The following is a 24,875-nucleotide window of genomic DNA, read 5'->3' on the forward strand; positions in this document are numbered from 1 at the left end:
AACATTTTCCAAGATAGACCACATGGTAGGACACAAAACAAGTCTCAATAAACTTAAGAAGATTGAAATCATATCAAGTGTCTTCTCTGACCACAATGCTATGAAACTAGAAATCAATTATAAGAAAAAAACAAGAAAGCACACAAATACATGGAGGCTGAATAACATGTGACTAAATAGAGAGTGGGTCAAAACTGAGATCAAGGAAGAAATCAAAAGCTATCTCGAGACAAATGTAAATGAAATCACACCAACCCAAAATATACAGGATGCAGTGAAAGCAGTCCTAAGAGAAAAATTCAGAGCAATGTAGGCCTAGCTAAAGAAACAATTAAAATCTCAAATCAACAGACTATTTTTACACCTAAGAGAACAGAGAAAAGAACAGCAAAACAAGCCCAAAGGGAGTACAAGGAAGGAAATAATAAAGACCAGAGCAGAAATAAATGAAATAGAGACCAAAAAATTAATACAAAAGATCAATGAAACCAAGAGCTGATTTTTTGAAATGATAAATAAAATCGACAAACGTTTAGCCAGACTCACCAAGAAAAAGAGAGGACCCAAATTAATAAAATCAGAAATGAAAGAGGAGAAGTGACAACAGATGCCACAGAAATACAGAAAATTGTAAGAAAATACTATTGGCAACTATATGCCGACAAATTCGGCAATCTGGAAGAAATGGATAAATTTCTAGAAGCATACAATCTACCAAATCTGAACCAAGAAGAAACAGAAACTCTGAACAGACTGATTACTACCAAAGAAATTGAATCAGTAATCAACAAGCATCAGACAAACAAAAGTCCTGGACCAGAAGGCTTCACAGGTGAATTTTACAAAACATTCAAAAAAAGAATTAATACCTATTCTCCTCAAACTATTCCAAAATATACAAAAGATTGGAAGGCTCCCAAGCACATTTTACAAGACCAGTATTACTCTGATCTCAAATCAGACAAAGATATTATGAAAAAAGAAAACTACAGGCCGATATCCCTAATGAACACAGATGCAAAAATCCTCAACAAAATACTAGCAAACCGAATTCAGCAACACATTAAAAAGATTATACACCATGATCAAGTGGGATTCATTCCTGGTATGCAAGGTTGATTCAATATCTGCAAATCAATTAACGTAATACATCACATTAGCAAAAATGAAAAAAAATCATATGATCATATCAATAGATGCAGAAAAAGCATTTCACAAAATCCAGCAAACATTTATGATAAAAACTCTTAGCAAAGTGGGAATAGTGGGATCATATCTCAACATAATAAAGACCATATATGATAAGCCCACAGCAAACATCGTACTCAATGGGGAAAGATCAAGAACAAGACAAGGCTGCTCGCTTTCACCACTTCTATTCAACATAGTCCTGGAGGTTCTGGCCACAGCAATCAGACAAGAAAATGAAATAAAATGCATCCAAATTGGAAAGGAGGAGGTAAAATTGTCATTATAGGCAGATTACATGATACTATATAGATAGAATCCCAAAGACTCCACCAAAAAACTGTTGGAACTGATAAATGAATTCAGTAAAGTAGCAGGATACAAAATTAATATTCAGAAATCAGTTGCATTTGTATATACCAATAATAAACTATCAGAAGAAGAAATCAAGAAATTAGTCCCATTTACAATTGCTTCAAAAACAATAAAATACCTAGGAATAAATTTAACCAAAGAAGTAAAAGACCTGTACTCAGAAAATTATAAGACACTGAAGAGAGAAATCAAAAAAGATACAAATAAATGGAAATACATACCATGTTCATGGATAGGAAGAATTAATATAGTTAAAATATCAATACTTCCTAAGGCAATATATAGATTCAATTCATTTCCTATCTTCCAAGCATATTTTTCTCAGATATAAAATATATAATCCTAAAATTTATATGGAACCATAAAAGACCCCGAATAGCCACAGCAATCTTGAGAAATAAGAACAAAGTGGGAGGTATCATGCTACCTGACATCAAATCATACCACAAGGCTATAGTAATGAAAACAGTATGTACTGGCATAAAAACAGACACATAGACCAATGGAACAGAAGAGAGAGACCAGAAACAAACCCAACCATATTTGGTCATTTAATCTATGACAATGGAAGCAAGAATTTACATTGGAGTAAAGATAGTCTATTTAATAAATGGTGCTGGAACAATTGGACTGACATGTGAAAAAAATATAAATGGACCACCTACGTATGCCATATACAAGAGCAAATTCAAAATGGATTAAAGACTTAAATGTAAGACGTGAAACCATAAAACTCCTAAAAGAAAGCATAAGGAGTAAATTTGCAGACATTACCCTTAATAATATTTTACTAATATATCCCTTCGGGCAAGTAAAAAAAATAAATAAATAAACACATGGGATTACATCAAACTTAAAAGTTTTTTCACAGCAAAGGAAACCATCAATAAAACAAAAAGGCAGCCTACTGAATGAGAGAAGATATTTGCCAATGATATATCTGATAAGGGTTAATATCCAAAATTTATAAAACACTCTTTAACTCAACACCACCAAAACAAACAACCCAATTTTAAAATGGGCAGAAGAGGGCCGGCAGAGTGGCACGATGGTTAAGTACTGGCTTGGGACACCAGAGGGCCCCGGTTCAGATCCCACATATGAGGGCCAGTGACACTGCCCTCCACAGCTAAGATGCTTAACAACAGCTCAACCTGGAGCTGGGCTGCCGTGAGTCGCCGGCATCTGCGTAGGCTGCAGCCCCTGTTGCAGTGGGCTGCCATGGGCTACCGTGTGTAGCCAGCAGCCAGCGTGAGCAGCCAGCAGCCACAGTGAGTGGCCGTCCAGAAGTTGGCGACTGATCTGCCTCACCCGGGAAGAGCGCAATGATGGTGCCAACTTGGGCCAGTCAAGAAACGTCCTCCACAACTAGATTGAAGAACAAAACGATAGCAACTTGTCTGTTCCCCTTCCCCCAATTCCCCAGCACTGTTCCCATCCCCCCAATTCCCCAATAAAAATCTTAAAAAAAAAATTGGCAGAAGATATGAAGAGGCATTTCTCTAAAGAGGATATATAGATGGCCAACAGGCATATGAAAAAACGTTCAACCTCACTAATCATTGGAGAAATGCAAATAAAAACCACAATGAGATACCACCTCTCTCCAGTCAGAATGACTATCATCAATAAATCAACAAACAAGTGCTGGTGAGGTTATGGAGAAAAGGGAACCCTGGTGCACTGTTGGTGGAACTCTAGATTGGTGCAGCCATTACAGAAATCAGTATGGAGGTATCTCAAAAAACTGGAAATGGAACTACCTTATGACCCAGCAATTCCACGCTTGGATATCTATCCAGAGAAATCCAAGACGCTGATTCGAAAAAAATATGTGCACCCCTATATTTATTGCAGCACTATTTACAATAGCCAAGACTTGGAAACAACTGAAATGCCCATTGGTAGACAACTGGATTAAGAAACTGTGGTACATTTATACAACTCAGTTATAAAGAAAAATGAAATCGTGCGATTTGCAACGATATGGATGGACATAGAGAACATTATGTTAAGTGAAATAAGTCAGTCGGAGAAAGACAAATACCATACGATCTCACTTATATGTGGAATCTAAAAAACTGAATGAGCGAGCAAAGTAAACAGAAATAGTCTCAGAGATAGAGGAACAACTGATGGCTGCTAGTTGGGATGAGGGTGGGGATGAAGGAGGGGGGAAGGGATTAGACAACATAAATACATAGCTACAATATTGCCACAGGGATATGAAGGACAGTTCGGGAAATTTAATTAATAATGTTGTAAATATTTTATAGGGTGTCAGATGGTTACATGTCTTGTTGGGGAGACCACTACATGGACAGTGTAGAGGTTTGATCACTGCGCTGTACACCTGAAGCTGAGGTTGCATACTATTGTATGTCAACTATAATTGAATATATGTGTAGCCATGGAATGTGGAGTATAGTGTGGGACTGGAGTCAGTGGAATTGTAATAGATATGTATGATATGGGGGGGATGGGACTACAGATTGGGGGAGGGGAGTTGTCACTTTGAAGGGTAAAAAGTATAACTATTGCACTGTCGTACACCTGAAACTAATTTAAAAAATAACAAAACCTCTAGATTAACTCATTAAAAAAAAAGACACTTGCTGCAGACTCAGCCTATGTTCAGTATTCTATAACACCCTTTAATTCCCACAGCCCCCAGTGGGATGGTTACTACTCTTATTGTCACTAGACAGATGAGGAAAGTAGTGAGGCACGGGTGTGTTAAATAACTTGCTCCAGATCACAGAGCACTAGACAGCAGAGCGGGTATCGGTAACAGATTTCAAGACACCGGGCTCACTCTGAATTTCGTCTGAAGTGGACCCACGACTGAGTCGCCTTAATGCCAACCACAGCAGAAATGCTGACTTTCTCACCCACTTCACAGAGATCAACAGAGCCAGGTAGACATCAACCCTTGGCCTACGCCAGCCTTCAACCACAGCAGTGTGGGCAGTCCATTTGAGCTCAGGCTCAGCTCATGCTGACAACGTCCTGCCTCATATTCAGTCCTCCTTCTGCCCTAGAGCTTCTTGTGCATCTTGGGTGCTCCCCACCCTCAAGGCTCCCGCCTTGCCCAAAAGAACAGGAGAGTTAATGCCTCCCAGACAAACTTCCAGCAGAGAGAGGGAGCAGTGCATACAAGTCCACTCTCCTGTCCTGCAGACAGACGATAATGAAGGCCTGTACAGTTATTGGAATTGAGCCCTGGCTGCCCACAACAAGGGCTTTGCCCCCCTTTTTGATGACATTGCCCCCCTTTTTTTACCTTCCCTGTCTTACTTACCATGCTCACTTCTGTTTCCTGGCATCACTTCACAAAACAACCCTACCCATGTCACTGTCCCAGACTGTGTTTCTGGGGGCTTCCAGGTGACCAAAAATGCTAGAATTCCCTTTTCATGTAAGGGTTACTAGTAACCTCTGAAATGAGTTAGTAAGGGTTGTGAAAATTTGGCATTTGTAAAATAAAATTAGAGTAGTACCAGAGTTTACTGAGGATGTTAATCCAGCTTTCTGTTGAGAAGGCTGGCTTCCAGGCAGTGCCTCAGAGCTCTTCCTGCGCGTGCCACCTGGCAGGCCCTTGGAAGCCCCACCATCCTCAGGAAGAATACTTTGCAGTCAACACATTCTCAAGGTGGCCTTGAGCCAGTCAGAGCTTCTTCAGGCTTTTAAACTACCAAGTGCTATAAAGTACTATTACTTTGAATGACAGATTAAAGATGACCACAAATTCTTTGACACTCCTACATCAAGAAATGGAGTCTGTTTCTGCTACCTTGAATCTGCGCTAACCTGTGACTACTTGACCAAAAGAGTATGGCAGAAGTGACGCTGTGCCAGCTCCAGGCCCAGCTGTTAAGAAGACTAGCAGCCTCATCTTGGGCCCTTGGAGCCTTCAACTGCCATGTAGAAGCCTGACTACCTTGCTGGAGGCACCATGTGGAGAGGGCCTGAGACTGCAGGGGAGTGAGAGGGAGCCAGCCGGGCTCACCATTTCAGCCATCCCCACCAAGGCGCAGGCCATGTGTGAGACCAGACCTGCTGAGTGACCCCAGTCAACAGCACGAGAAGCAGAAGAATCAGCCAGCTATTGAACCCTACTTGAATTCCTAACTCAGAAAATTGTGAAATAGACTAACAAATTGGTGGTTGTTTTCAGCTACTATTCTTTGGGTGTTTTGTTACACAGCAACAGACACAGCAATAGTTTTGCTTTATTGTTATTGATTTAGTTTGCAGTACTTAGTGATATATATTTGCATGATAGAATTTGGGGCAACAATTTCTAAGAATTACTTTAAGAGAGAGAGAGAGAGAGAGAGATAGTGATAGATAGATATGTCTATCTATGTCTATATATCAGTATCAACGTCCAGATGACTCATCTGTACCCTCTTGCTGAAGCAGATGTATAACTCATCCAAAAAACCCAGCTCCGTCAGCACCCTTCATTGGTTATGTGTGCCTGTGCATCTGTGCTATTTATATAACTTGCCATGTAAGTGTAATCCAACTTCTAGGCTATTTCTAAATGTATGGATCATTGTGTTATAATGTCAGGTTGTATTTATAAGCTCGTTATTTTCACTTGCAGATTAAATTACCAGCAACCCATCAACAGAGAAAGTAGCATAATACAGAGGTTAGGAGTAACAGACTCTGGGGCCAGCTGTGTGTATTCAAATCTCAAACTCTGTGTTTCTTCCCCTGTAGAATTGGGATAACAATAGAAACTATATTTCAGAGGGTTAGGAGGGTCAGTTGATGTATATAAGTGCTTAGAACAGTACCTGGCTCATGATAAGACCAAATAGATGTATTGCAACTTGTCTATTTTTGTCCTCTTCGATTTTGTATTGTCACCTAGTTCTTTCTCCACCAAAAGATAGAGCAACATAGGGAGATGGGATGTCTGCTCCATACTGTTTAGCATAGATTTCTCCCATAACTTGCCTTCAGGAAATCTCTGTGGAATTGCTTGACAGTTACCCAATGAATGCATACTTCCCTTACCCATTTGACATCCTTTAAACAATTTCTTTAGGAACAGATAGCTCTGGAGCACCAAGTACGTGATGGTTTGGGCCCAGAAAACAGATATGTCAAATCCACCTGCCTCCGATTCCTACTGCCCCAGTCTCCCTGCTGGTGTCCCTGCTGAAGTTGTCCAGTGACGTACACAACAGGCCTCCTGCAGCGTCCTCCTGCCTGGGTGCAAAAAGTGCGTTTTCTGAGCACGATGATCTCTGAATCCACGTGAGAGGCTTGGACTGGGCCAAGCGTGCAAGACTTAAATTGGCCATTTGCACACACTTACCATAGTTTGAAATTTGGAAGAAAAAGATAAACATAAATACACACAAGAACGATGCAGACTGCATTGCTCTTGTGGCAGCAACATGTCCCAGGCCCCAGGCTCTGTTCTCTCTTTTCTTCTCCTGCTATCTTTCCTCATGTGAACTTGTGAAGTTCTTGTGATTAGTGCTGAGAATGCCAAGTCTTCCTAATTAGCACTTGCTAATGGAAGAAACCTCAGAGACATGAGAAGGAAGAGATGAGATGCTCACCCTTCCCCTGTAGCTGACAAGACTCTGAGTCAAGGTTCTGATGGGTGCTAACCCAATAGCATTCACAGCAATGTCACCACACCTGCAGAGTCTTGTATAAAATTAATTGCCGCCATTCATTTTGCACACTGCCTTTATAAAACTGTCCTCGCAAATGTTGTAACAAATGGGTCTTCAAATTACCTGGGCTTCCAAATTAGGCTCTGTCTCTACACAGTTTAGTTCCTTGGTAATAATATTGAAATTAAGATCAGATTTTCTGAAATACAAATATATATCAGATGTGTTCAGTCTCCCAGCTTTAACACTTCCCTTCCTCCCTTGATGCAGAAAGATGTAATAAATAATTCTAATGAAGTCCCTAACTGTAAACCATGGGTGTGAGTGACTCTCACTACTTCACTACTCATGTCATTCATAAGAAATTGGGATTTGATGGATAGATCCTATAAATTAACTAGGCTCTATACAGAGCCTAGTTTGCATTTTCAAAAAGGAAAATGATGACTATATTCTGGCCATCTGCTCTCTGCTAAAATCGAGAAGGCAAAAGTGCTCAAGCACATGGTGCTTGTGTGGCTCCAGTTGTGTGTGTGTGTGTGTGTGTGTGTGTGTGTGTGTGTGTGTGTGTGTNAAGAAGGTTAGATAAAGTTAAAAGAAAACGCAATGGCATTACAAATGTTTTATATTCCTAGAACCATTCATGGTTTTGGCTCATGAGAAGTTAACATCAGACACAACGGAGACCACACACATATGGGCAGCCGCCGCCACAACAGCAGGGCTTGCCTTTTGTACAAAGTTTATATATATACATATTTATGTACACAGACACAAGGGTATAAAATCCAGTGAGAAGGGCTCACATGTGCCCAGGTAGGGGGCAGGAGCAGCTTTAACAGCTGCGGTTGAGCCCACAGTAGAGGCACATGGCAAATGGTGGAGAGTAGCAGCCTCCCCATCATCCTCTCTCCCTGGACAAAAGCAAGGACCAGGGAGGAAGGACAACTAACTATACAAAGGAAGATGAAAGATACCGGAAAGGTACACTCCATCTCTCGCTGAACTCCTGAATGCCCCTAAGACATCCAAAACGCCTGGCAGGATTGATCATTCTCCCAGCTCCCAGCAAAAGGCTGCCCCACAGTAGTTCCGGCCCCAGCCTGAGGTGAAAGGCAGGCTTCACAATGCACATACATGTCCATGCTATCTTCCAGGGCCCTTGCAGCAGCAAGCCAGCACCTTCAAGGTTCACCCTCACAACTCCAAAGTCCTCTTGAACCAGAGGGCTTAAGTGTTTTCCTTGACAAAATTGTAGGGTAAACGTATAGGAAAAGGAGAGAAGTTAGTTCCTTCAGTTAATGCCCTATGGCCTTCCCAACAGAGGACGAATTGAGGAATCACTAAGAGGTGGTTGGAAAGGCAATGAAGATCATCCCAGGAGACGATATACAAGGAGAAACAGGTGTTCAATACTTCTGTTCGCTTTGACTAGCGGTTGGTCAGCAGAGTCCATTCCCAGTGGGGCCATAGGCAGAAGCTCTTCTTGGTGTCTAAGGGTGGCCCCAATTTCCCCAAAGTCAATGTCCGCACCCTCAGGATGGCTTGGTCCACAAAATGGAGTAAAGGGGCCGTAGAAGGGTAAATGTGGAGAAGGGAGTGGAAGGACCCAGAGGCACAGGGAGATAGTGTATTGTGCCACTGATTTACCTGGAGCAAGAAGAGGTAAATAAAAACCAAAAGAAGGAAAATAACTAGAGACTAAAATGAGCTAGGTCCCGAGATTCACAGGGTCTGCGGGGTAAAGAGGCTGGAAAGCTGGAAGCACTGGGAGGCAAGTGCCTGAGAGGCGAGGTTCAGGGCTGGACTCAGAGCTGGAACAGAGAGAGGCAAAGTTAGTGAGCACAGAGCATTCCTTCTTTCCAGGCCCCAACCATTCTCTCCCCTTCCCAAATCCAAGTCTACCAGTCAGGGCTGCTGGGTTCAAGGCCCCCAAGGGGACTGCTCCATTCAGCTGCAAGGCAGCAGCAGCCTGGGCGGCAGCGGCAGCAGCAGTAGCTGTGGTTGGCAGCTGGATTCCAGAGCCTTCTGCCAATTTGGCCATGAGCTGCAAACGTCCACCTGCTGATCCCAGATCCAGCTCCTGGTCTCCATCAGGGAAAGTAATGTCTGTGCCACCATCCAGTCGCTCAGTCACATGGCCAACCCTCATAGGTCGACCAGCAAGCTCAAAGCCATTCAACTGATCCAAGGCCCGCCGGGCGCACTCGGAGTCAGAGAACGTAATGAAACCATAACCTTTAGAGCGGCCTGTATCTGAATCCTTCATCAGGACAATATTATCAATTTTGCCAAAGGGCTCAAAGATCCCCCGGAGCATGTCCTCGGTGATATTGAAGTGCAGGCAGCCCACACAGAGGCGCATTGGTCCACCACTGCCCTTCTGCAGGTTGTTGGCCATGGCTGCCAGTCGGTTTTTCTCAGCCTGTGAGGCCTGTACAATGATAGGCACCCCCAGCAGCCGCTGCCCAGTCAGCCCAATGGCCAGTGGCACAGACTGGATTTCACAGAATTCCACATAGGCAATGCCCTTAGAACGACGTGAGTTCCTATCTGAGATGATACGTACATCACGAACCTTGCCAATAGCAGAGAAAAAGTCCTCCAGGTCTCGAGGCCGAATGCGGGCAGCTAACTGCATACAGAAAACTGTTCGGGCATCACGCTCCTCGGGACTCAGATTATCAATCGGCTCCCTGACTGGGCTCTTCTCTCTGAAATGAGGACTCTTACTGTGTCCATACCTACGCCCAGTGGCAGGCGGTGGACTTCTGTAGCGGACACGATCCTCACGCCGCTTGTCCCGGCTTCGGGACTCACTACTATGTCGGCGATCCCAGCTACGGCTGCGGTGACGACGCTGCCGATCTCGACTGTTTCTCCGCCTGTGCCGATCCGGGTCCTGACTATGACTGTGCTTTCTATCCCTGCTTTTACTATGGCTCCGACTCCTCTTCTTCTTGCTTGCCTCCCCACTGGTGCTGCTGCTCCCACTGTCATTGTTGCCAGTGCTGGGGGAGGTGTTGCCAGGGCCGTCCTTTTTAACCTCTTTGCTTTGCTGCTCATCCTCTTCTTTTTTATAGGGAGCCTCCAGCATGGCCTCAATCACTATATCGAAGTCATCAGATGCCATTGTAGCGGATCAGTTCCGGTTCCCCGCAGGGGGTCCCGGTTTTCTGCGTTCCTCTGGGTGTCTGGAGGGCGCGAAGCACAGATGACTTTCAGAGTCTTATCAGTTAAAGCAGCACTACTGCCTGAGCTGCTCCTCTTCCAGCAAAATGGCGGCAGCTCCGCTGTCTTCCAGAACTTTCCCCAATCTCCAGATAGCCTTTAAAAAATACTTTTTGAGAACTTTCTGTGTCTATGAGGCATTTAGTATCATCACTCACATACAGTGGACAAGAAAGAATGGAGGAATATAAGCAATTTAAATATAACCTGCAGCTTTTGCATGAATTGCATGGCATCTTACTCCAGAGCTTGGGCCTATTCTGATGCATAACACCACGAACAACTCAAAGATACTGAACGCTTATTATGTGCCAGGCCCCGTGGTAAGCACATTATCTGCATTGTATCATTTAATCCTCACAATAACCCTGTGGAGTAGAAGCTGTTATACCCATTTTATAGATGAGGAAATGTGAGACTAAGAGAGAGTTAGTAATTTGCTCAAGGTCCTAGGACTGTTAGGTCATAGGACAGGACTCACACTCAAATCAGTGGACCCCACAGTCCACACCAGAAAATGGACATGTCAAAAATGCAGAGACAGCACCAGTAGCACAGATATTTTATCTGAGGCATGCCTAGCCTTCTGACTGCCAGGGCTCAAAGGAACAAGGAGCTTAGGCTTAATCAAGGTGGATATTAATACCCATAGAAGATCCTCTAGGTTGAGATGGTTGTGGCTCAGAGAGGTTTAATGGGTTTGAAGGATGCCTTCTCATAGAGGCTGTGGGTACAGGAAGAAGGGGCTTTCTCCTAGAGGAGGGGCCTCATGAAAGGTAGCAAAGAGGTGAGACCTCCAGTGGGCTCTGGGCAAGGCTGTCCCCAGCACGAAACTGGAGAGCATCAGGGCACTGGGGAGGAAGCCCTATCAACAGGACAGGGGCTACACAGTGAGGTCAAGGAATGAGAGCACAGATGTTACACACTTAGCATCAGGCACTCAGGACAAAGCAGAGGCTGGTGGAGCTAGGGGGATGCATTATCATTATTAGTCCTCAGCTTAGTGGGGTTCCATGGGCTAGATAAGCAGTACAAGGAGAACTTATTGGTAGATAGGAGAGCCAAGAGTTGATAACCTTTCAGGAATGGAAGGAAGGGTTGCCAAGAATGTCCCAAAGCCACCAACATGCCAAGGAGACTGGATGGTTTCTGTCCACCAGCCATGACTGACTCACAGTATAACTCTGGCACCAGGGAAGTAGATGACAAATGTCCGAATCGATCTGGACAGGAAGTGCTATAGTCTAGGTTAGTTATAGTGTTTCAAAGATGCAGGAGCCACCCAGAACCAAGGCCCATGAGGAAAAAGGAAAGGGAACCAGGGCGAGATCCTGGGCAGCCCACAGCAGAGCTGCAGAATTCCACTTCTGGGAATATACCTAAGGAAATGTAAACAGGCTATTGAAGAGATAACTGCACTCCCATGTTCGCTGCAGCATTGTTCACAATAGCCAAGATACGGAAACCACCTAGGTGTCCATCAACAAATGAATGGATAAAGATGTGGTTATATATACAGTGGAATATTACTCAGCCATAAAAAAAGAATGAAATCCTGCCATTTTGGACAATATAGATGGAACTTGAGGACATTATGCTTAGTGAAATAAATCAAGCAGAGAAAAATAAATACTGTATGTTCTCACCTGTATGTAGAATTTAAAGAAGCTAAACTCGTAGAAATATAGTGTAGAATGATGGTTGCCAGGGGCTGAGGGGTGGAGAAAATGAGGAGGTGTTGATCAAAGGATACGAACTCCCCGCTCTAAGATGAGTATACATAAGTTTGGGAACCTAATGTACAAGATGGTGACTATAATTAACAGTAGTGTGTTACATATGTGAAAATTGTTAAGAGAATAGCTCATAACTATTATTACCACAAAAATGAAATAAAATAGCCTCAAGCCAGATAAAAAGAATGGAAAAGAAAAATTGCTTAAAATAATTCTTTTAATGAAAATGTTAGGTTCCTGAAATCTCCTATGATGTAGAATTTGCAGTTTGAGAAAACAGTATTATTATGAGCAAAATAGGCTTAGAAGGACTAATTTCACAAGTGAGTCCATGGAATCTTTATTAACATTTTATGTTCACTGATAACAGGCAATAAAAGCAATATTAATGAAGTTTCACATTGTATCTCAGCAATAGCAGGTAAGATATAATTAATTTACATTAATTATCTGCAGCTTCCTGGAAATATCCTAGAATGGCCACTCCACAATTTCAGTGAAATATTTATATATTTATTTGGTTTTGCTGCAAATACTATGCCACCTTTATTTCATATGTTTGGTTCTGTATCTGAAAGCTCAGCATTTTTGTTTCCCAGTTGGTCCCCCATTCCAGGACCCCGGGACCTGGTGACACAGCTCCCACATGAATTAGCTGGCACTGAACAAAATCCCCACAAACAGGAGCTGCCATTATTATTCATGATGAGCAATGAACACTTGATGTGGAGCAAGAAACATCCCACACACTATACCAATGGAGCACAGCACAAACCTACCAGATGGCCAGTGTGCTCAACTGAGGACACCGAGGCTCAGAGAGGGCAAGTGAATCGTCCAGTCATGAAGCTAATAAGTGGCATTGCCCTGAGTCTATTGTACTCCAGGGGCCACATTCTAAGCCAGAGGTTCTCAAAATTCTATCTGCATCTGCATCAACAGGGTTCTTTTTCAAATACAGATTTTAATTCAGTGGGGACTTGAGATTCTGCAACACTAGTGGTCTCTCATATGACGTGCATGCAGAGACCACTCTATGAATATGAGGGGCGAAACCTCTATAGTATATTGTTCCCTTTCATAATTGAATACGAAATAATGATTAGAGATCAACAGTCAATGTGATAAATCCAGTAATCAAAGGAAAATCTCTCCACATTGAGAACGTAGTTATCTACTCACCGGTTGCAATGCGGGAGCATTCATCTGTGCATGAAAGCCATGCTGGGTAGAGCAGAGGCCCAGTAAATATTTATAGGTCTTGACTGAATCAGTGACAAATATATGCTTTTTCCCAGATCCTGCTTGTGATGGTGAACTTCTTTCACTGAAGGAAACAAACACAGACTTTAATATATTGATCATCTTTACCCATTAAAGCACAACTGTCCAGAAAGCAAGCAAGCACTGGGCCTCAGTTCAATATCAAGGTTCTACACATCAGAAGTGTTTGGCACGTATCGTCTAACTATGGCACAATATTTTTTCTCATATTAAGGAAAATCCTTCTTTTTAGTTTTCTTTCATTCATAAATCAAATGTTTGTTAATCCGCAATTGCCATCTGCCAAGGAGTGGGCTAGGTGAAAAGAATATGAAATGAGTCAAGTACACACTTGGCCCTGAGCAAGGAGTAAACATATCCTCAGTGAGCATTTTAAAGACTATTAAATATACAAATAGTTTTTATTGTACAAACTCCCAGAAGTTGCAGACAAAATCTCAGGTAGCAGAGCTATAGAAAAGATAAAAAGCACTGTACATATTCTCATATTTCTTGCTGTTATGGGCCAAGCTCTATTCTAAATGCTTTCTGGGTATTAATTCATTTATTCTTCAAAGCTACAGAATGAGGGAGGTTCTAACATTATCCTTATTCTACAGATGAGAGAATAGACCACCAGTCTTCAGCAGGCAGCAGGAACAGAGGTTCCAAGAAACACTTCCCCATTTATATCTCAAGACCCACATACAAAGTAATAATATTTGTACAGCTCACTGGGATAAACTAGACAGGATTATCTATATGGTGTTATCTGTATGGAGCTCTGTGGAAAAACATAAATTTTTTCATAACTTTTTGCAATATATAATTCTAATAAGAACAATAAAGCAAAGTAATAGAAATAATATCAAAAACAAATTTATATATAACTTCCAAATAAATCTATATTCTAGATATTTCTTTAAGAACCTTGAGCTTGCTCCTATAAAGACAACTTTATAAATATGCTTATACTTGAAAGAGCTCCCTGAAACTCCTGACTCTCTAATGCTGATCCCTTTTACTTCATAATAGTCACCATTTCTAAGAAACCCCATTCACACAAGTCAGATATTAACAAAAGGCAGATTACTATTCATTGTTTTTTCTTTTAGAAACTGCTTTTTATCATTAGCCTAATTTTAGATAATTTGAGCATTCTTTAAATAGTCCTTTCTTTTATTAACCAATGAAATGTTGAACCTTCTTACACTAATGTTAATGGATTTTGAATTCAATTGAATTATATTATATCTAATATGCTTTTGATAATGTATTTTCTTAAACTTTCATGGATGCTGCCTTACTAGCCTTAATAATGCTTCCTTAGTATTAAACTACAATAATGCCTAAATTCCACTATGGATTATTTTATCCACACTTTTCCAAAGTTGAATATTTGTTTGTAATCCATTTACTTTTTCAGTGTACATTATGTTTTCATACATACATGACAATTTTATATCAAGTTCACTCAGGTATTGAAAAATTTTAGGTAAGTAAATCACTTTTTAAAAATCTAGGGGCCGGCAGGGTGGCTCAGTTGGTTAGAGCACAAGCTCTGAGAAACAGGTTTGCTGGTTCGATTCCCACATGGGCCAGTGAGCTGCGCCCAAGCTGTGCCCAAGCTGAGCTGCCGCTGAGCTGCAGATGGGCGGGCAGATGGCTCAGTTGGTGAGAGCACGTGCTCTTAACAACAAGGTTGCTGATTCAACTCCCGCATGGGATGGTGGGCGGTGCTTCCTTTTCCCTCCCCGCCCCCACAACTAGATTGTAAGCGGCGACTGGACTTGGAGCAGAGCTTGCACCCTCCAGAACTAAGATTGAAGGACAACAACTTGACTTGGAGCTGATGGACCCTGGAAGAACATAATGTTCCCCTTTCCCAATTCCCCAACACTGTTCCCTTCCCCAATTCCCCAACAAAAAAATCTTTAAAAAAAGTTTTTAATTAACAAACAAATCTAAGAGCTATTCTTTAACAAACCTGAACAGAGAGAATTATTCTCACATATTTCATTCCCAGTAGTTTTATTGTTGATACTGCTTGTTCGCACTCTAGTTTGTTTGGTTGTTTTGATACATCTTTGCAGAACGATATTCTTCCAGGCAGAGGCAGACTCGCCATGAAGTTAACGAGGCTGAAGCTCCAGGGTAGGCCACTTCCCAGGAGAGACCATGGCAATGTCTTCACATTTTCTTATAAAATGTGGAAAATAAGATGTTTCTGCCACAATCAGTTAAGACCACTGACTCTGCTTTCCATTCCAGTTCATTCCCACTTCTCCTCACCACAGGTGGTGGTGTGTGGTGTGGAAGCAGATCCCACCAAGGAGAAGCTGAGATGGGAATACTTTCAGTGCAGATTCAGTGGGATTTATTTTTGTGGTTTGCAGTCTCTTCTGCAATAATTTTTGCCACTCATCCCAGAATACTCCTTCCATTGGTCCAACTCACCCAAAGTCTCAACATAATGATAGCCAATAGCCAGTAGCCAATGTTATTGACTGTGCCCCACAATACCCAGCACCAGAAGTACGTGGCAATGGAGGGGAACCAGGCTTGAAATGTACACAGCCAGAGGCCAGTCTGGAAATTTTTTCAAACATCAGAAATGAAAAACTGTTTTTAAAAAATTACTTCTCAAAAACACCCAATCAAGTGGAAGTTCTGTCTTATCAGAGATATACCTTATAAAATTGTATATACTACATTATCGCTATACCACACAATATTTTTCTTTATTTTTTTATGGGAACCACATGAAATATAATTTATTAGATTTCTTGTGTTTATAGCACAGAAACCTGTCACAGAACTATAAAGAGCAAGTATGTCTGTACAAAACTGCATGTTTTATGCATCAATAATAAAACATCCTTCAATCAGCCATGCTAGAAGAAAGGGTAAACTATATTTCTATTTTCTCTAGAGAAAATGATATTACAGAAGTGTCATCAAATGAAAACGTAATCACAGTGTGTGCCCACAAAAATTTGGAAGGAAAAAAGAATTATAGAGTTTATCAGGAAGTTAATAAAAAATATTATTTTTTGGCTTTTGTGGATTTTCAGTGCTTATTCAGCTTCTTAAAATTCACAAGTTGTGGTATTTTCTTTTCTCATTCTAAACAAATATCCACTTTCATACCCTGGTTTGTATTTGGAATTTTGTATTCTTTTTCTTAGAGAGATCACTACAAAGCTTATATTTTCCACTGCTTTTCTCTTCAGATATTTTAGCTATGCTAATAACCAAGAACAGTACTAACATTGGTAGGTTCATCATTCTACAATGAACATTTTCTCAATTGAATAATCTTCTGAATTAATGTTGTCTCTGTCTTGGACAGGCTGCCAACATACCTACAAATCAAATTCTTTGAAAAGCTCATTTTCCCCTATTTCCTATGCTACTTCCCTGCAGGCTGACAAAATGATCTGGAATTGTTTGAAACGTTTTGGGTTCCGCTATTAATTAAGCAAATTTCAAACCAGCTTCCTGAGTTCATTCTCCTATTGTTCACAGAGTTCCCCATTTTGTGTTTACATGAGTATGAAGAGTTCAGTCATTTTAGTGTAAGATGCCTGCTTTGTGGCAAGAGCTGGTGACATTACTTCCTGTGATGACTTTACCATAAAAAAAGACATTTATGCTGAGAACCAGGATAGTCATCAGGACATGGAAATCTTAATTAGTGGTACTTTTTTTTAAGCTACTTGTGAACCTGATGACTTTCTAGTTTTGATCAAGAAATCATCCTTGGTTGTGGGGAAAATAAATATCGGTAAAAATTACACCAACTTAAATATAAAGTATTTATTTAAGAGGATTGTTAAACTTGAAGACTTCAAAAATTCTATTTTTGAAAATTACTTGTTAGGTTATCTGCATTTTTACAAATGTTTTGAAACAAATTACATTAATAATTTTGAACAATTAAACATGACATAAAGAAAAAAGGGAGTAATGCAATAGTACTGAATTAATTAATAATTAAAATTCTTCAAAAAGTCATTAAAATTCTGAAAAATTCCCAAATATAAATATCATTTATTTTAGATATGTTTTTTAAAAATTGGGGAAATGTCAGTTTCCTGATAGTATAAAGGCCATTTTGATAAACTCAATTAAATTATGCTCAGCTATTATTTATTTACTTTTAGATATTAGCTTTTTTCCTAAAGACAAACAATAATTTATTATGAAATTTTATCAAGAATCATACTTTAACAATATGCTAACTTCAACAGACAAGATGGAAAAAACAAAAGAAACATTGAGAAAATGAATAAAACCAATTACATTCTACTTAGGAAACTCTAACATTAGATAATGATAATAAAAACAGCAAACTTGCCAGTAGGAATAGTTGAAAACCATAACAGAAAATTAAGTAGAGACAAAAACTAAGTTTTTCATCGGCCACAGGATGAAGAACTTTGTGATTTATTATTAATCATTGCTGAAGTGATGGCACTTTTACTGGGATGACCCACAGGACAGGCAGGCAGATGAGGTCCCAGAGTACTCTCTGCTATGGGGGCACACATAATGATTTTTCGTGCTAAATTTATCATAACTAAATTCAAGGAAGTATAATGGTTTTCATGCAAATGGTGTTCAAATATAATTTCATATGTAAATTTAATAGGAAGTAAAAAAAAAAGAAGGCTTTTAAGCTTTCAGTGGGTATCAAAGTTTTGCAGTGACCAGTGTCCTGTATGTAGTGCACGTGTAGCCCATGGGAGACAGGTCAGGCACCTCAGCACACTAAGTGTGAAGGGAAAATTAAAACACAAGGGGTACACCTGAAACTAATTTTTTTAAAAAGAAGTAAAACAAACAAACAAAAAACCCCACAAGGGAAATGTTTCAAAGTCTTGTAGACTCCACTGCACCTACAGTATGCTCTCCTCCCCCACTTCCCACCTCCAACCAATGCTTTCAACATTGGTGGATTCCAAGGCTAAGAGGACTTTACCCAGAGGGAAAGTGTAGCTTTTTAGGCTAATGGCTGTTCGTGAGAGCATGGGTGACTGGGCTAGAGATGGTAGGGAAGAAATACCCTCCTGAGGGTTCTCAAATCCCCTGGTAGACTTCTTCCAAATATACCACAGTGCATCCAAGTACAGGTTAGCTGGCAGGCTGTGAGATTGTCTGGTCAGGAGATCACATGACCCATTGTTCCTTCAAAGAGGTAACAGATTGTATAGAGCATTAATTATGAACACAAAATGGACTCTAATAATTTTGATAGCTATGTCAGTCACAGAGTGACAGTCATGCCAGAGCATCACGTGAAAGGCATGCCCTGTGAACGCCCTAATCAGATAACTCCAGATGCAGGGTGGAGTGTGACCATCTGTACAGCTTTATCACACTGCAGATGAGTGCACAGCACCGGGTCTCAAGAATAAAATCAGAGCTCCCTGACAGCTCATCACTCAGACCTCAACTGACTAGCTGGCAGCTGCACCTGCACTCACCCCAGACAGAACGCTCAAAGCCTCACCTCCTGACCATCTCATCCACCCAGCCTGATGCCCGATGCTACACACCCCAGCACCGAAGGGACTCTCGCTGAACACTGGACTCTGTCTCTCACCCTTCTTGTGTAATATTCTGTTCGCCTTGCCTAACCCTATCACTTGCAAACTTGTGTGACCCTCTTGTGTGAAACCACTCTCCCTCGACTTTTGGAGACTATTCTCTGGCCAGAGCCTTGGTTAATGCCTGTGGGAATCTGATTCAGTAGGGCTAGGTACATGGCTTTCTTCTAATTGTCTAGCATTGTGGAAAGAAACAAATGTGTGTGAGACTGCTACTTTGATATTTGCATCCTTCTCACAACACAGATCAAAGGAAAATGAAACATGGATCTGAGCTACACTCACGTAAGTTTTTCAACTTCTCAATTTCCCAATTTCTCTCCACTGAAATCATAAAGTTGCAATTCTGCTGTTGTTTTTCACTTCGTATACAATGACACCCTTGGCACAGATCCCCAAGGCCATTTCCCCTCCTGGCCTTGTCTTCTCTGGGAGAACTCAGTGAACTAGCACTCCATATTCCGGGAGCTGCTGAATGACCTGGAGCAAGAAAAAGGCCAATTTAGAAGAGACAGTCACACTGATCTAAATAATGAGCTTCAAACCATTCCATGAAAAACACTTTAATAGATGTTTTGAAAAAAAATAAAAAATAAAGGAAGAATTGCCAATAAGTGTAGGAAACACTGAGTTAAACAGATCTTCTTACTACAGAATTTCTCTGCACCTCTGATATGATAGCATTTTGCTATTAATATTTTTTAACCCAAGGAATCCTTTCTTCATGGAGAACCTAAAACAATACCTGGATTATAGTTGTTATGAAAATGGTACAATAGCATAATAATATTCTGGACATGGTTATAGAATTCAGACCGTTCTGGGTCATCTCACCATAAGGGAATCCTTTTCCCAATTGTTTCAATCAAAGGCAAATGCAACATTATCTGGTCCAACCCCTTCATTTTACAGATGGAAAAATTAACGTCCAGGCATGGAAAGCAACCATCCACATGGTTAGCATCCCTGTTAAAGCAAGATAAGCCATCAACATCCTGCAGAGAAAGTGACCAGTCACTGGTATTTTTTACCATGTGTCAGTGCCTCAATAGTGTCCCTGCAGCCCAAGATCTGTCCTCGGTTTGCCAGTTTACCAGGTTAGGGGACTGAATTTTGTCCAGGGTCTGAGGGTCATTCAAAGCTGGGACTGTAACAGGCCAACCCAATTCTTAAGAGATGGAGTATAAACCTAACACAAATGTGTTTAGTCACATCTCTAGCTTGGTCTCTACCATCCTTATCTTTACCTGGACAACTCCAGTTCTCATGAGAATGTTGATGCAACCAGATTCACAGTAGGGACATCTTGCCCCAGGCACTTGAAAACCTCTCAGCAGGGCTTCATTGGTAAGATCCAGTTTTCCATCTCTACTCCTCAGCAGAGAGTACCATGTCCTGTCCAATCTCTCTCACCCCCAGGCAGGGTCACAAGAACAGGGACAGATTATGGCTTTTGAGAGCTCCTTTTAAGGCTCCTTGCCAACCTCTCCCTGCAGATAAATAATCTCTGAAGATATTATAGATTCCATTGCCTGAGAAGCCTACAGCTCTTCACATAATCTTGATTAAATTTTTGGACACTGAACATCCTTTTAACTTTGGTGAAATCCTGTCATCATCACCTTCATCCAAAACAATATTTATTGAGCACTGGTGTGGAAATACAGGCATATTCTTGAGGTATGACAAAGCAGGGCCACCCCAAAAGAATTACCGGTAGGTAAATTCTTTTAAAGTGCTTGAAGTGATATTTCTTAAAAAATTTTAAGATATTAAAGTAGCCTTTAATAAAGACAATAAAGATGCTTTTGCTAGACTTGCATACATTTTTTAATTGTTTAGTATTCATTTTTAATTTCATAGAAAGGGATATAATACTGAAGTACTTGGAGCGACAAAATTGTTAAAATGGTAAAGCACCATTTTAAGCATTTGCCACACATTATTACATTTAATCTTCATAGCAGTTATGAGAAAGAGCTGTAGCTCTGTGTTTTCAAATGAGAAAATGGAGGTGCAGAAGGGTTAAGTAATCTGCCAAAGTTCCTGTTGGGAGCCAGGAATGGAAATATGAGTCTATTTGCTTCTGAGCTTTCACTCTTAACAACTCAAGTACAGAGCTTCTCTAAAGTCTGGAAACATGGCTGAATATATATATAGTTGTCAAGGGCATCTTCAATCTGTAAAAAAATAAGTAACATTATCTGTCTCCATGCTCTGCTGGGAAACAGTAGCATCTCTCCTGGTCCTTTCTGTGTTGCTATTACTGATTATCCTCTCATACAGTCACTTCATCTCCATGTGCTCAGGATCATCTCACTATTTTCCTCTTCTCCCTACAATGGGCAGCAAAGCTGAGACTTGACCCAGGTTCTCTTGGCTCCCAGCCCATAAGGCAGCCTTGCTGCACTGAAAACTGTTGGAACAAATGGATTGTTTCCAGGTATTCATCAAGAGATTCACCATTCATATTATTGATACTATAATTCCACTCCTGGGAATCTGTCCTAAGAACATATACTACATAATCAATACAAACCCTTCTCATAGAAATATTCAGTACAGACCTGCAGGGTTGGGGGTGGCGGGGAACAGCTCCCAGAGGTCAATGATTTCCTAAAGGCAGCAGTACTGTCTTAAAATGGATTATCAGGCAGGTTTAGCAAAGAATATTTACAAAGCATTTGTAATTATCTCGGGAATGCATATGTTATAAAGCTAAGTGGAGGGAAACACAGGATACAATCAGTGTGATCTCAACAACAACAACAAATGTTTTAATAGCATATCACAACCCCTAGTTATATGGAAAAATGGTTCCATGGCTCAGGAACTTTGGAAAACACAGCGTTAACCTTGAACAGGTTGTTCTGGGATTAATACGCTAATATAGTTGTGAATCTTCCAGACAGAGTACGTTATTCAGCATTACCCAAATTGGACTTCTGCCAAATTTCCTTCTACTGTGAGGTGATGGACTAGCAGAATTAGTCATCAGTGAACCGGAGGCCAATAGGCGCCATCTGATAATGGAAAAGGGAGCCACGAAGAGCTGTAATTAAATAATCCAGTGACTGTTTATGGGGCAACTGGGCTCTGAGATGGGCTCTGAGGACCCAGGGCCCTCTGGCCATTTACAGCATAGTAGAGACATGTACAGAAATGACTGCAGTGTAGTGTCTTGGCACGTTTAAATGTTCAAGATGTTCATAATCTTCACGTCTGTAAATCCATTCATGAGATTCTATCCCTAAGGAATTAAGCAGAAGTACAGCTAAAAACTTATGTAGAAAAGTGCTAATCTCAGGATTGTTTAAAATAGTCCCATATTTAGAACAATTTATGTGTTAGAGTATTGAGAAAAAATTTAGGGTAAACCATGTGTTGATTTAAAATAAAGTTTCAAAATGTTAGTGAGATGGAATTATAAAAATACAAAAAAGTGCATATATAACATAAACCTAATTTTAAATATATATGCACATACACCTACAAATACCCACAACAAAGAGAGAAGAATGAATATACCCAAATGTAACTGTGCTGTCTCCAGGGCAAAATCAGAAACAAATGGTTGCTTTTATAATCCTGGGGAAAGGACTTTGTTTAACAAACATTCACTCTCTCGTGAAAGGTTCACAGTGTGCTCTAGGGGTATCAAGCCCTCTGGATTATGTCACTGTACGTGGGGCAGGGGAGTGGGGACACACAGCGTTAGCAAACCCAACCAAAGAGAACCTCAAAAGTCAGTTCCTTTTATTTCATTTATTTCATGCCAATGAAATCAAATATATTCAAGGTTTTGCTTATGAGAGAGTGGTTTCCTTAACAGTCATTTTTCATCCTTCAACCAGAGGATGGAAGGGCACAGTGAGCCCAGCCTCTAATGCTTGGCCTGGGCAGAGGCCGGCAGGCATAGTCATCCCTGCAGGAGTCTCAGCAGGCCTGGGTCCTGGGCCTCTCCGCTGGCTCTGTGATTCTGTGGCCACTGTCCATCACAGGTGTGCTGATGGCTTTGCAGTCCCCACTTGCCCCTTGTCAAGAGAATGTTGTGTGCTCTTGACAAGAAAGACACACAAAGGCCAGGTTCTGGAATGCAGTGAGTGCCTTTCTGTCAGGGCTTCTCAAATGAAATGCTTGGGGGTTTATACCATGCTGAGTGCTGCAGACAGTTCTACTAAGTGACCCACCAGAAAGAAAAGGCCAGACCTCACCCTGGCAGTTCTGCTTTCCAATGCCTGTCTTTATTAAAGGTGAAGAACACAGACAGAATTTTTCTATCTGTCTTAGGAGAATTTGTGCAGAAAAATGTATAAATCCCTTAGCTTCCTTTTGAAACTGCTCCCAACTCTAAAGGCCCAGCCAGATATCCTGCTTTGGGGAAGGTGGGGGGCCTCATTCCATGTTCCCCTCCAGCTCCGTCTCCAGGAGCAGAGTGGTCACTCCCACCCATACTGATAGAGAGTAACTGGTATTGTTGTCATTCTTATGGAGCAGTTAGTGTTGCATGCCTCTGTCCACCCTGGGAACCTGTCTGTCCACCCAGGAGACTTGGGACCCTCTGGGGGCAGGAAGCATGTCCTTTCCATCTTTGTCTCCAGCTCCGTTGCCTGCAGTGCCTGGTTCACAGCAGCTGTAAGCTGTGGAGTGAGCAAAGCCTGTTCACTGTAGGCTGTGTGTATGCCCACAAACATGAGAGGCTGAAATGCGCTGCTTTTGCTCACAGGCTGAGGAGAGAGTGGACCAGAGATGCACCTGGATGCACATGCTGAGGACAGTCTGGAAGACTGCAAAACTGAGGTCTTCCAGGGGCTTTGCTTTTAGCCCACACCCCAGTTTTATACTTCAGTTGTCCACATGTCATCTATGAGATATGTGGTCTCCCAGCTCACGGAGAGGTGACTGTGAGCTCTAAGGTTGAAGAAAGTCCCTGCCATGCCAGCCCACTAAATCCTACCCATCTGCTGGGATCTTTTCCAATGCCACCTGCCTCCAGAAGTGAAGCCTCTCTTTGCCCCATGGGGTGACGGAGCTTCCTTCCTCCCAGAGCCTCAAGTCCCTTGCTTGCACCTCCTCGTGGGTCTGAGAACATCCAGCCCCTAGGAAAGGCTTCAGAGGGGATTGCTGACTGTGTGCTCTTGAATACCAACAGCATTTCTCAAGGGTATGGAGGTCTTACTCTCAAGTACTCCAGCTCTGCATCCTCTCCCAGGATGACAGGACTGAGGCAGTGCATCTCTTGGACTTGGACTTGTACTTGGACCCTGAGAGCGGTCATCCTCTCAATCAGACTTGCTGGGATGTAATTTTCAACTCGAAAATAGGCTTTGCTCTCTACCTGCTGCAAATAAGATGGAGAAGAAAAGGGTCATAACCAGGATGTCTTCTATGGTCTCCGATCAGAAAAGAAGGTTGTCTACAGTGAGAACCCAGTTGGGGCACCAGAGCAAGGATGCTCCTGTGAAGTGCCCACGTGGGACATCTTTTTCTACCATATTTGAAGTTGGGCCAAATCATGTAACATGAAGATAAGGGAGGAACCACCCATTTTTGAGCCCCTTTTGTATGCAAAGTGGTCCTCAGAACACATTAGCTCTTTTGGTCCCCATAGGAATCCTACAGGGACAGCAGTATTATTACCATTGCGAAGATGAGCACAGTGACCCAGGAAGCCATTCAACAGGCCAAGGTCACATCACTTGTAACAGAAACAGATTTTGTCATCCAAGCCCTCACACATTCCATGATACCATGCCACTTACCAAAAGCCCCAGAAAAACCCTGACCCTGAAACTTTGTTTCTTTTTTACTAATTTAGCATTTCC

The 24,875-nt window shown here is 41.6% G+C and overlaps 1 protein-coding gene and 1 pseudogene across 1 annotated transcript; both read right to left on the reverse strand.

Moving 5' to 3' along the window:
* Window positions 1-7,815: 7,815 nt before the first annotated feature.
* Window positions 7,816-10,516, reverse strand: LOC109392193 (probable RNA-binding protein 23). The gene is made up of 2 exons (XM_019660460.1): window positions 9,114-10,516; window positions 7,816-9,022 (listed from the first exon to the last, which is right to left on the reverse strand). Exons 1-2 carry the CDS (start codon window positions 10,339-10,341, stop codon window positions 8,934-8,936), a joined length of 1,317 nt encoding a protein of 438 aa, XP_019516005.1. The 5' UTR covers window positions 10,342-10,516; the 3' UTR covers window positions 7,816-8,933.
* Window positions 10,517-11,154: 638 nt separating this feature from the next.
* The window catches only part of LOC109392207 (FERM and PDZ domain-containing protein 2-like), a 40,664-nt pseudogene continuing 26,943 nt past the window's right edge, over window positions 11,155-24,875 (reverse strand).

This window comes from Hipposideros armiger, unplaced genomic scaffold (genome assembly GCF_001890085.2).
Source record: "Hipposideros armiger isolate ML-2016 unplaced genomic scaffold, ASM189008v1 scaffold_319, whole genome shotgun sequence".
NCBI classification, from domain to species: Eukaryota; Metazoa; Chordata; class Mammalia; order Chiroptera; family Hipposideridae; genus Hipposideros; species Hipposideros armiger.

Coding starts and splice junctions, on each gene's coding strand:
- LOC109392193 (XM_019660460.1), bottom strand. CDS start 10,341: ATGGCATCTGATGACTTCGATATAGTGATTGAGGCCATGCTGGAGGCT. Junction 9,023..9,113: donor GAACCCAGCAGCCCTGACTG/GTAGACTTGGAT, acceptor TCTCTGTTCCAG/CTCTGAGTCCAGCCCTGAAC.